Genomic DNA, 13387 nt, shown 5'->3' with positions numbered 1-13387 from the left:
GCTTTGAAAAAGAAAGAAAATGAGGGGTCATAGGATAAGTGGTTGTAAAGATATTCAAATTTTAGTGTCAAAAATTTTACTAAAAATGTAAAAAAAAGGTTAGGATAGCTTGGATAGCTTGGAAAAATTTCGAAAAATGTGTCAAGAAAGGAAAAACAGATATTTCCCAGCTTCTTTAATTTTGCATATCTTTTTTCTAGTGTAGCTAGAGACCTGAAATTTGGAGGGAGAATTCTTTGATGGTGTTAGAATATTATTATACAGTTTGTAAAATATTTATATAGTATATTTATGAAAATAACGATAGATATATCTTTTTTTTGAAAAAAGAAGACATTGCATTGTTTTATTTTTGTTTTTGAAGAAAATTAGCTTGGAAAAGGTTCAAATGAGTCAAAAAAGGTGATATGACCCATAGGAACAAAATGTTATAAGTAAAGAATAAGTTTTTCTGAACTGATAGGAGAAGCCCCAAATAAAAAGAAAATCCATTTCGGCATTTTTTTGGGACATTCCCATGAAAAAAAAAGTGAAAAAAACTACATAAAAATCAAAGAACTAAGATTAGCGATTGTGATTTTTGAATTCCTCACCCTTTTTCTGATAAACATACAAAGTTTCAGCATTCAATACATTTTCCTCCATTTCCAGAAACATTTGTTCATCGATAGTTGCAACTTATTTTTCTCCCGTCAGAAAACAATTTCGAAAATGTTGCAAAAATGTTTGGCACTTAACCAATTCGCCGTCTAGCCCGACACAGTTTTATATACTGCTGGAAAGCTAAGATCACTGGCTTTCTTTTAGTAAAAACCGGAACGCTTTAGCATACATAAAAAAAAAGTTCGAAGGGTTCAAAGTTTACGCAAAAATGAAACATTTGGTTTGACGTCAACAAAAGTTGCCTGACTTTCGGAGTTGCTAACAGTTTGGTCAATCATTGCTGAAAGTTTGAAAAGGTTTTTCCGACGCAAAAAAAAATTTCAGCCAATCAAAAGCACAGTGTGCTTATATTTACTATGTTTGCTACATTCTCTAGGCTAAAAAAATGTGCAAAAAGACACAAACGCCATTTTTTAATGAGTGTTGTTATGATTTTTTTGATTGCGGTCACATACAGGAACTCTCCGAATGTTCCTAACTGTATGAGTAATGACTAGTATGACTAATAACTTTACAGGTGTAATCAAGTGTGATGTATCCGACCACTTCCCAAACTTTCTCATCTGTCAAAAAAATCTAGAAACTTTCAAAAGTGAAAAGACTTTTTCCAAACGTTTCATTGACAAAACGACAATCAAAAAATTTTGCGACTCACTAAAAACTATGAACTGGGAGCTTGTAACAGAAACCAATCATGCAGAACATTCTTATCATGTTTTCAAAGAAATTTTCACAAGATGCTATGACAAAACTTTTCCAAAAACAGAGATCACGATCAAACCAAAAACACTGAATTTTCCATGGATGACCGAAGGCTTAATAAAATCTTCCAAGCGAAAACAAAAACTTTATGATAAATATTTAAGCAAAAAAACTTATGATAATGAAATAGCATATAAAACTTACAAAAAGATTTTTGAAAAAATTAAAAAGAAAGCCAAAAAAGATCATTATTCAAAACGCATTATTAAATTCCAAGGGAATTCAAAACAAATCTGGAATATCATCAAAGACATAATCGGAAGGTCAAGATCAGCTATACAATTTCCACAAGAATTAAAATACAAAAATCGAATTCTCAGTCAAAAACCCGCCATAGCTGAAACTTTCAACGATTTCTTCTCCTCGATAGGTAAAAACCTGGCGTCAAAAATACCTAATTCTAATAAGGACGTGTTATCTTACATTGAAGACTATGATAAAAATATGTCTTCTGAACCTTTGACAATTGAAGAACTTGACCAAGCTTTCAAATCATTAAAATCCAACAAAAGTCCAGGCATTGATGAGGTTGATACCAACGTAGTGCAAAATGCATACGAGATAATAAAACCTTGTCTTTACCACATCTTTGATCTCTCTCTAAAACAGGGGATTTTCCCAAACGACATGAAAATAGCAAAAGTAACGCCTATTTTTAAAAGTGGCGAAAAAGACGAACCGGGAAACTACAGACCAATTTCAGTCCTACCTTGTTTTTCAAAATTACTTGAAAGAATTATGTACAACAGACTTTACGAATATCTAACAACTAACAAACTCTTATACCAAAAACAATTCGGCTTTCAACAAAAACACTCTACAGAACATGCACTACTAGGACTAATAGACGGGATCGCTGACTCTTTTGAAAAAAATGAATTCACTATTGGTGTCTTCATTGACCTATCAAAGGCTTTTGATACTGTTGACCATAACATACTGACTGCTAAACTTGAACGATACGGAGTAATTGACAAAAACTTAGACTGGTTCAAAAACTATTTGACAGGACGTAAACAATGTGTATCATACGGAGACTTGACTACAACACCAAAAGCAGTTGAGTGTGGTGTCCCACAGGGATCCATACTAGGACCACTACTTTTTCTCATCTACGTGAACGACCTCCACAATGCATCTAACATACTTGACTTTATACTGTTTGCTGACGACACAAACTTATTTTGCTCAAACAAAAATCTAAAAACACTTTTCGAAATCGTAAATAATGAATTAACCCTTATAAACGAGTGGTTTATTGCCAATAAACTATCCTTAAATGTTAAAAAAACCAAATATATATTATTTTGCAAACGAAATAAAGTGGATGACCTACCCCTAAGGTTACCATCTCTTTATATAAATAACACTCAAATTAAACGTGTGTATGATACAACTTTTCTTGGAGTAATAATTGATGAGTCTCTAAACTGGAATAAACATATATCAAGCATCGAAAATAAAATCTCTAAAAATATAGGTATCTTATATAAAGCTAAACAGGTACTAGACATAGATTCCTTAAAAAAACTATACTTTGCTTTCATTCATAGCTACCTTAACTATTGCAACATAATATGGGGTAGTACTTTTAAAACTAGTCTTAAAAAACTCTATAGTAAACAAAAACATGCATTGCGCATTATGTTTGGTGTAAACAAATTTGCTCCGATTAGTCATCGTTTCAAAGAATTGGGTGCACTTAATATTTATCAATTAAATATCTTGCAGACAATTTCTTTTATGGGTAGTGTCAAAACCAAGACTTGCCCAAAAGCGTTTTTAACCCAATTCCCGACAATATCACACAAATATCAAACAAGATATTCAAAGAATGCTTTTAAAATACAGGACGCGAAATTAGCCGTAAAAAGGTTTGCAATCAAATACCGGGGTCCATTCATGTGGAATAATGTTCTTAGCAAAGAACTCAAAAAATCCTGCACAGAAAAATCTAAATTATGTTTCGATAAATCAACTAAAAAATATATAATGAATCTTGACATTGAGAAATATTTTTAATACTATCGTAAAAAACTCGAAATGTCTCTTTGTTAATAATTTTATCTTCTACTTCTTTCTCTTTTTATTATTATATAAACTATATTACATTTATACTTGTTTTCACTACTTAGTCTGTAATTAAACAAACTTCGCTTCAAGGGGTTAGGTGAAAAGACAGTAATGTCTTCTTTTTACTCCTGCGAATTTTTTTAGTTTAGGAAAGATTTTTACTTTATCATCAATATTAAGAAAAATTACGTTGTACTATTTTTAGATCTTTTTATCATTGCAAATACTATGCTACAAAAAAAAAAAAAAAAAAAAAAAAAAAATGAGTGGACAATACTTGAAAATTGACATAATAAAAGTGAAATATAAGATGTCACGTTTTTCTTGGGATGAAATAGTCCTTATCCTCATTAAGGGTTTAATTTTGTTGTTTGCATTAGACGTAAGGTCTAATAGATGAAGGATAAAAACAGAGTTTGTCATTTGGAATATCCCTGTTTTTGGGACCATTCTATTGTGGATGCAAAATAGGGCAGAAACTAAGTAGCACCCTCAGTGCAAGATTGCCGTCTCATTTTTATTTGCCAGCGCGAGAACGCGATTTAATCTTTTTTTTTCTTGTGCGGTCAAGGGGAAAAGGAAAGTGATCAATATTCTTTGAAGGAAAAATGTCAGAAACAAATACAAAGCCCAAAGATGTATTTTGTTGTTGAGAATCGATCCTGTAAGATGAAAAAATTTCTGCTGTGCGTTTTTTTAGGAACGCTGAAAAACTCTAATTTCAATCTTCCTTAAGGTAAAGAGGTTGCAAGATTTGGGTTATCGAGGCAAAAGTTGCTAAAAGCTAGTAAAATCGTAATCCTCAAAAATGGAAGTTCCAGTTTCATTGAAATCATCTTTTATACTGATCATGTCGAAAATGAAAGAAATTTGTCCAAAAAAGGACAAAAACGCGAAAATTCCAGAATGAAAAAAACCGTGAATATTAAAACCCGCGAAATGCAATTTTTCAGATATTTTTTTTTGACTGCAAAAATTACTTCCCGCAAAAATTAGTTCCAATAAGCTAAATAATATTAAATATACTATTCGTACATTTCAGAAAATAAACACTTACAAAATGAGATAGTTTATCATTGTAACACCCCCGTATTTGAATCATACTATCGTGGGCACAAAATGAGGCAGAACTAAGTAGAGCCCTCGGCTATAATTGCTGCCTCATCTCTATTATCGCTCTAATTTTAATCTTCCTTAAGCTAAAGAGGATTTGGGTTAGCGAGGCAAAAATCGCTAAAAATCTGGTAATCCTCAAATATTGAAGTTCCAGCCTCACTGTCTTTTCCAATTTGGGAGACATGAGCTGGTTGGGTTTTGATATTGACATCTTCCACAGTTTATTTACAAAATCATGTATATATGTTTTAATTTTAAATTTCTTTTACATCGTTGATAACAACGTTTAAGTCTCTTGATTGTTTCCTCTGTTCTTCTACTTGCTCTTCTACTTTTTTGCTCCGAATCAATTGCTTGATATTTCTAATGCTTAATTCTTTGTGTGTTTTAGTGACCTCAGCAAAACTTTTTATTGATTGACGACCCCTCGTTTGGTCATTTATAGGTTTGGCATTTACTGCATCTTCAATTTTTGCTGTCAATTTCTTGTTGATTTTGGATGAGATTGGTTACCTGATTTTTTTCTTTGTTGTACTCCTGGCATCTTGATTATAATTCTTTGACAACAACATTTAGCCTATTTTCATTTTTGCTTTTTGCCTTGATATGTTTTTCAGAATCATGAGAGTTGACATGTTATTCTTCTCTATATCTCTCTTAGTCTACCTGAGATTTTCGTATAACCTTGGTAACAAAGTATTTTGCAAACTATATTTTATAGTCAGTCTTTGCTATCTTCATCTCATAATAATAAGTAGCCAATTATTTTGAAGGGACACTAAAATAATTTATTATTATAAATTTATTAGTTTATTTTTAAGTCAGGACCAATATAGTAATATCTATAGTAATATTTCTTCCCTAAAAGCAATGCGGGGAGATGTCATGTTCACCGTGCAGATGCTAAAATACCAGTACTTTGGATGGTGCACAACTTCTGCTATCCAAGGAGAGTCAGCCTTCTTTAGCTAGGAACCACTACCTCAAGTGGAGTTGCGACATTGTGGCAGGTGTGTTACAAGGTGATACACTAGCGCCCTATCTATTCATTATTATACTTGATTATGCAATGAGAAAAGTAATGTCGAAAAACAGCAACGGTTTTACGGTCGAGGAAAGAAAGAATCGACAAATACCTGAATTTAAAGTTACGGATCTTGACTTTGCAGATGACACTGCTCTTACCTCAAACTGATTTGATGAAGCTCAGAAACTTCTAAACGATGTAGAAACTGCTGCATCCAAAGTTGGTCTCCACTTAAATGCCAAAAAAAACTGAAGGGCTCATTTTCAATCAGCCAAACATAGATATTTTTTCTCAATCGGGTGAGAAAATTAAAGTTGTTAATTACTTCAAATACTTGTGTTCGTATGTCAATGACTCTGAGAAGGACATAAAACGCCGAAAAGCCCAGGCCTGGATGGCATGTAATAAACTATCCAAGATATGGAAATCAAATTTGTCGCGTAGCCTTAAAATTAGAATATTTACTGCTACAGTAGATAGTGTACTTCTTTACGGTTGTGTGGCGTGGACTCTTACAAAATCCACAGAGAAAATGATCGATGGAACTTACACGAGATTACTTTGCTCAGCATTAAACATTTCTTGGTGAGATCATGTTTCTAATGTCATTCTATATGGTAAATTACCCAAGCTCTCATCAAAAATAAGAGAAAGACGAATTCGTCTCACAGGTAATAATGAAGAAGAAGCCTCAAAACTTGTGCTTTGGAACCCAACACGAGGTAGATCAAAAAGAGGAAAGTGCAAGACGACATTCATTGACACATTGTTAAGAGACACTGGGTGTGAGAATGAAAACGAGATTCGAACGGCAATGATGGATAGAGAAGGCTTGAAAAGAAGAATTCATGGGGTCCAGGCTGGCACTCGACCTAGTTTGGTGGACCACGAAGTTTGGTGGTTTTTCTTATTTTTTTCTCATTCTTTACTTCTACATTCTTTTGCTACGCCTGGCATCTTCAAGAGGCTGAATGTTTCAATCTACACAAAAGCATCAACATCTTTCCAAGAGTTTCCAATGGTTTTCTATGAATAATATAGAAAAATTCTTTGAAAATTACTTTTCTATTGCCCACAATATCAAATGAAAGAGGGTAACTTGTTTCTAGCACACCTAGTATTACAGTTGATGTAGGGTACCTTAAATGCCGTTAATTTTCGCGTGCCCTTAATTTTCGCGCACTACCACTGCCTGGAAAATAAAGAGTGCTCAAAAAGGCCTATTTTCGCTCACTAGGCCGCACAAAAATTAAAAGGTGCCCGAATTAGCAAATAAATAATTTTTAGTCACTTATGGCTTTTCTAAGGATTGCCTCTTCTCTTTGCTCCCGCCCCTCACCAAAATGTTATAGAAAGAAGAAAATAGGTTTTTTATAGTTAATTTTTCACAGACTAAAGAAGCAATATAACTTGTGTCTCGCAATTAATCATGATTTTTGATAAAAATATGTTATTCATAGTACAGTGGAGCCTCTAATTAGCGGACACCATTGGGGAAACAGATTAGTGTACGCTAATTAGAGTGTCCACCTTTTGGAGACTTTTTTATGAGGATTTGACTAGAAAACGGCCAGAAAAAAATATGTAAAATATGTAAAGAGAAACAAGTTTAGTGCTTCGCGAAAATTGATAATAATAGGGGTGCGCGAAAAGTCGTTTTTAAGGGGTGCGCGTAAATTAAAGGGCTCAAAAATAAAAGGCGCACAAAAATTAAGGCTGTATACCTTTTAATGTTCAAAACCAAAAAACTGAAACTGCTTCACTAGACTGCAAATGGTTTGGGTTTGTTTACCTAAGCAAAGAAGCTGTTACATTGCTAATTCGATTTCTAGGAGCTTGCCTGAAGTCACAGCAACAAATTTCAAAATGGTAGCCCAGCGGAAGAAAACTTTAAAGGTTAGGGCTTATGCATGCGTGCACTTAGTGAACCAGCGTAAACAAGGTGTAGTGCTTGGTTAGAATAATGGTTTAGCAAAACAAAAAATCAAATGGTGCAGTTTGTTTGCTAAACCCTCAGTTTAGCGAACGAAGAAAACACAGAAAAAAGACTGTTGGCTTTGATCGTCTGTTTAGGTAAACTTTTAAATGAATCAATGTGTTCGCTAAACCCTCTGTTTCACTTTTTTGGTTTTTTTTTTGCTAAATGGTACGCACCCTAAGGGCATTAAGGTAGATAAAAATCTTCAACACTATTTTCAGTCAAAATGTACTTGGGGCTATACAGTATGTAGAAATACTTACTTTTAACGATCTTGCTTCAAATAAAGTGTAAAAAAAAATTATAGAAAGAAACTCTAACTAATGCTTCTCTGTTATGTACAGGAAAGGTTCCACCAGCTCTGTGACTTTTTGGACCTACCTCCGGGTACCCCGGTGGAGGTTCTATAAATTAACCCATGTCCGTTCGTTCGTCTGTTCGTCCGTCCGTCTGTTACCAGCTTTTCTCAAGATTGGCTCATTAGTTTTTTCTGATTTTTTGTACAATGATGCAAAATGGCAATGCCCAGAAGATGACGGAGCCCGATTTTTGAGAAAAAATTTATTTGGGCAAATTTGGGCCAAAAAAAGTTTTTTTGACTTTGTGCAAAATCCTGTCATTACTTTTTTTCTGATTTTTTGTACAAAGATGGAGGGCAAGACTCTCTAAAGAATGGCTGAAGTGGTTTTTCCCGGAAAATTCTTATTCGCCTTAAAAAACGGATTTTCGTATTTTGGGGGAAATTCCCTTTAACCAAATAAGAAAATATAGCTTTTCTCAAAGTTGACTCATTATTTTTTTCTGATTTTTTGCACAATGATGCAAAATGGCAATGCCTAAAATGAAACGGAGCCCGATTTTCGAAAAAATATATATTTGGGCAAATTTGGGCCAAAAACTGCCTAAAAATAGAGTTTTTTGGACTTTGTGTAAAATCCTGTCTTTACTTTTTTCTGATTTTTTGTACAAAGATGGAGGGCAAGATTCTCTAAAGAATGACTGAAGTGGTTTTTCCTGGAAAATTCTTATTCGCCTTAAAAGACAGATTTTCGTATTTTGGGGAAATTCCCTTTAACCAAATAAGAAAATATAGCTTTTCTCAATGTTGACTCATAATTTTTTTCTGATTTTTTGCACAATTATGCAAGATGGCAATGCCCAAAATGTGACGTAGCCAGATTTTAAAGGAAAATTTTTTTGGGCAAATTTAAGTGATTTTCGTATTTGGGGAAATTCCTTTTTACCATTTTACATTATTCAACACACAAGCTTTATTTTTCCATTCTGAATTTTTGCACAATTATTGTCACTTTTTTCTTATTTTCATCTGATGTTAATCATTAGGTAGGTCCATTCAGCATGTTGCTTGTTTTTACTTTATCACATGTTATCCTTTAGAATATTGTTGATAGAACGACGTAGGATGAATTAAAACGACAGCAAAGACAAAATAAGAATCTCTACTATTTTATTTCGATTTCTTTGCTACATAACTGCCATAGTTTGTCATAGTATTCTCTAAAATCATTTGAATGTAATTTCTTTTTCTAGAAAAGTGAAATATGTCGGCTGAACCGAGAGATGATTTGGTAGAACACAATGAAAAAACTGCTGAAGAACCGGTGATTGTACCAACTGAAGAAAGCAAAGATGAAAATATTGATGGAGATGAAAATATTGATGGAGATGAAAATATTGATGAAGATGAAAATATTGATGAAGATGAGGAATATGAGGAGGAAGAAGATGAAGATGAAGAACCGAAACTCAAATATGAACGGATTGGAAATTCATTTCAAGAAATATTAGCTGAAGATGCTGCAAGTTGTATGACTGTTCATCCTAAAGTAGGTCAAATGATAACTTATTATTGATAAGTGCTACATTTTTAGTTTTTGGTAATTGGTTTTTAATAAACAGTTAATCATTGCCAGAACAAAATGATCTTTTTATCTGAAAACATATTTTGTCAATATCTGGATGGAACTGTAGACTGTATACGGTCTATTCATCTTCAGAATTAATCTTATTGTAGGATTTGGAACAGATTCAGTGAGAGAATGCCAATCTCTTGATTACTTTCTTTTCTTCCAAACTTATTTAGTTCTTGGCGCTTGGTACACACGATGGAGTGGTGCACATTCTGGACCACCAAGGAAATCACATCCGTAACAAGAAATTTCCATCACACACCACAATCGTTCATCAAATCTCCATTGAAAGAAATGGGGAATATGTTGCAAGTTGTTCTGGTGATGGACGGGTAAAGAATTTACAGTATAAAACTTTTTTGAAATTGTTTGTAGTAATACAAGTAAAATGAAACTTTTTTATTTAACTTTAATCATTTTGTTTCTAGGTTGTAATTAATGGCCTTTACACTGCCGAGAATAATGTCCAGCAAACTTTTGATTGCCCCGTAAAAGCGGTTGGTCTTCATCCAGAATATGGACACCGAGGTAATAAACAATATGTGATTGGTGTTGGTGAAAAGTTGAAGCTGTTTGAGAAAGGATGGTTGAAAACCAAGCAAACAGTACTTCATGCAGGTGTTGGCTATGTACATTCTGTTCAATGGAAAGCTAATTTCATCGCATGGGCTCATGCTCAGGTAGGCTACATTTGACTTTGAAACTGTCCAGTAATTAGGTCAGCTCTGTCAGCAAAGATTATCGAGAGTGAGTATCAGTTCTTGATGGAGTTTTTATTGAACCTATTGTTTTAGGAGTGTATTAAGCCCCTAACGAGTTTGGAATAAAATCGTCTACTTTGGGATTCAGGTGGTAAACCCACTTCCATTATGAGTAATCTGTGCTTTCAATATTTCCCAGGGTGTTGAAGTGTATGACACAAATACAAAGAACAGAATCTCTCACATTGAAAATGAAAATAATGGGTATGTATTTTGTCACCATCTTAATGGCCTGATGTTATTCCTGTAACCTTCTTCAGAAAGTTTAAATCATCCTGAATTAAATTCTCTTTAAAATGCTGTGTTTATGTTTTTTATCCACATGGGATATATGCCTGAAGAAATTAATTCTTATTCCCTGATTTCCAGCAAATACCACCAAGACTTGTACAACTGTAATATTTGTTGGAAAGATGATAGAACTATTCTCATTGCGTGGGCTGATGTTATCAAAGTAAGATTTCTGAAAAGTTAAATTTGAATAAGATTATGTACACATTATCCTGGATACTCAGATATAATAACAAATTGTCATAAAATATCTATATGCGTTTTATGGAAATAATTCGTTATACTAATTTACTATTTTCATCATGTCTCAATTAATTTTCAAACCCTTCTTCTAGGTTTGCGTGGTCAAGCAGAGACAAGCAAATGATGTTAGAGGGCTTCCAACACACTATGTTGAAATTGGTAAGATGAACAGACAGGGATTTTTCTAAACACTTGTTTATGTCTGTATACCAGCCAAAATACTCAATCTATGATTGAGTTTCTGAAACTTAATCCAAAATAAAAAATACACTTTCTAGCAGAATAATAATACTAAATACTATATACTCAATACATATTCAAAGTTTTTTGAACCCCAATCAGGGATTTGATTTTGGAACCCCAGCTTCATCACGGCTTCGCTGAGCAGATGCCCTTTAAGGCATATTAGAAACTCAATCTAAATTTACAAAAACGGCCCCAACTGAAAGTGCTTAGAAAAATTCCTTATAGAAACTCTTTATTTCAGTTTTTACTTGATTACTGTGGTATCTAAAACCTTTCATTAAATTATTTTCTTTCATTCTTAGTTCATATGTTTGAGACAGATTTCTTTGCGGCTGGAATTTGCCCTTTTGTTGACGAATTGGTAAGCTGGCATTAAGTTTTGTTATTACCTTAAATTTACCTTAGAAAACTGTCAAATAAGTTTAATGGTAATGTTTTATTTTTCTCACAGGCAGTTTTGGCATACTTTCCACCGGTCGAGGAAGGAACAAAAAAGGTAAAGTGTTCTCTTGATATTTTTTAATTCCAAAATGTTCCAACTTAACCTTAACTGAATTCTTTGTCTTTGTTTCAGATAATTTTAGGCTTAAAAATCACTGCATATGAATGAACTCTTCTGATTCAGAACTTTTTGGAACGTTTTATCTTAAAGGTTATGATTTGACTTCTGTATTAAAATGATCTCTTCACACCTCTCAGGGATCAGCACAACGACCTCACCTGATAGTTCTGCAACCCAATGGGATTGATTCTTACAATGAAACTTCAACTGACGCCTTATCTGTTCGTGGGTTTGAAGAATATCTATGTATCAATTACCATTTAGGTTAGTTTGTATTGATAATGCACTGAACATTTTAAATCATAAGTTCATGATGAGCTTCTTACCTTGAGACATTTTTTGGTTCTCTTTTATCACCAACTACCTGGTATATATGCGCACTATAAAAAATATGAGAAGGGAGCGTTTAACTATAATATTTAAAATATAAAAATTTCGTTTTGTCTTTCTGCTTAAAATTAAAAAAACAAACTACCTTCCCTGAGCCTAGTCCGACTGATTTAACCTTCTCTGGAAAAGCCCTAGGTAATCTGCATCGGGGCCTATCCGCGTGATAGAGCTTTTCATAGAGAAAACCTAGTCAGCACACGACAGCCCGTAAGTAAAAAAAAAACCTCCTGTGAGAAGAGTCGAAAATCGAGGTTAACGAGAAGGCGGGTGCCGGGGAATCGCCCAGGCGGCGAAAAAAGTCGGGGAATCAACGATGAGAGATAAAAATCAAAACAAAGATGACAACCTCAAGTTATGGACTCAGGCAAAATTAGGGGTTTAAAGGGTTTTTACTCACAAGGTACAAAGTGAATGGGCGAGAGATGTAATAAATTACACGAGAGAAAAATATTTATGACATCCAAAAGCTGTCATGAAAATAAGTCAAGATCCGAGAAACTAAATTCGCTGCTTCTCAAAACAACCACAACCATCCATAAGAAGCGATTATGGACGCTATTTCTTACGGAAGCCGAGAGGGGACATCCAAACTTTCTTTTTTTGTCGACTTTTTTTCTTTTTTTGCCGACTTTTTTTCGTTTTTTGCTGACTTTTTGGACCTACCCCGGTGGGGTAGAGGTCCTATAAATTAACCGATGTCCGTCCGTTCGTCTGTTCGTCCGTCCGTCTGTTACCAGCTTTTCTCAGGATTGGCTCATTAGTTTTTTTTGATTTTTGGCACCATGATGCAAAATGGTAATGCCCAAAATGTGACGGAGCCCGATTTTCGAAAAAAATTTATTTCCGGCCGAAAATGCCGGAAATATCCCGGAAAAACCGGTTTTTTGGCATTTTCTCAAGATTTCATCATTAGTTTTTTCTGATTTTTTGCACAAAGATGCGTATTAGCAATGCCCAAAACTTGGGCCGAGTCCGATTTTTGAGAAAAATTTTTTCCGGTCGAAAATGCCGGAAATATGCCGGAAATCGCCATTTTTGCAGATTTTCATCGGACTTTTTCCTTATATTTCGTTGTTTTTTCACACAAAAACATTATTATAGCAATGCCCCACCATGAAGCATGGTTCATCGTCAATAGAACTGAGTTTTTGAAGCCGGAACTTTCTAAAAATCGCCGGTGCAGCCCATTTTCGCCGGAAAACAAAAACGGTATATTTCTTGATTTTCTCGAGCTGTACTTTATATTTTTTATGAAATTTGCACACTGATGCAAAATGATAATACCTAAAATGTGACGGAGCCCGATTTTGGAAAAAAAATTTTGCGGCCGAAATGCCGGAAATA

The 13387-nt window shown here is 34.0% G+C and overlaps 1 protein-coding gene across 1 annotated transcript in view; it reads left to right on the top strand.

The window, feature by feature from the left end:
* The window catches only part of LOC136823395 (vacuolar protein sorting-associated protein 41 homolog), a 94173-nt gene that overhangs the window by 67316 nt on the left and 13470 nt on the right, over window positions 1-13387 (top strand). The window contains exons 2-10 of the mRNA XM_067079578.1: window positions 9171-9466; window positions 9724-9882; window positions 9979-10230; window positions 10451-10515; window positions 10681-10765; window positions 10938-11004; window positions 11394-11452; window positions 11543-11587; window positions 11791-11917. Coding sequence (XP_066935679.1) covers window positions 9182-9466; window positions 9724-9882; window positions 9979-10230; window positions 10451-10515; window positions 10681-10765; window positions 10938-11004; window positions 11394-11452; window positions 11543-11587; window positions 11791-11917 — 1144 coding nt within the window. The 5' untranslated portion in view covers window positions 9171-9181. The remainder of the gene's footprint in view (window positions 1-9170; window positions 9467-9723; window positions 9883-9978; window positions 10231-10450; window positions 10516-10680; window positions 10766-10937; window positions 11005-11393; window positions 11453-11542; window positions 11588-11790; window positions 11918-13387) is intronic.

The sequence above is a fragment of the Clytia hemisphaerica genome, unplaced genomic scaffold (assembly GCF_902728285.1).
Source record: "Clytia hemisphaerica strain Z4C2 unplaced genomic scaffold, Clytia hemisphaerica genome assembly, whole genome shotgun sequence".
Lineage (NCBI taxonomy): Eukaryota > Metazoa > Cnidaria > Hydrozoa > Leptothecata > Clytiidae > Clytia > Clytia hemisphaerica.
This window is presented reverse-complemented; position numbering and strand designations above follow the sequence as displayed.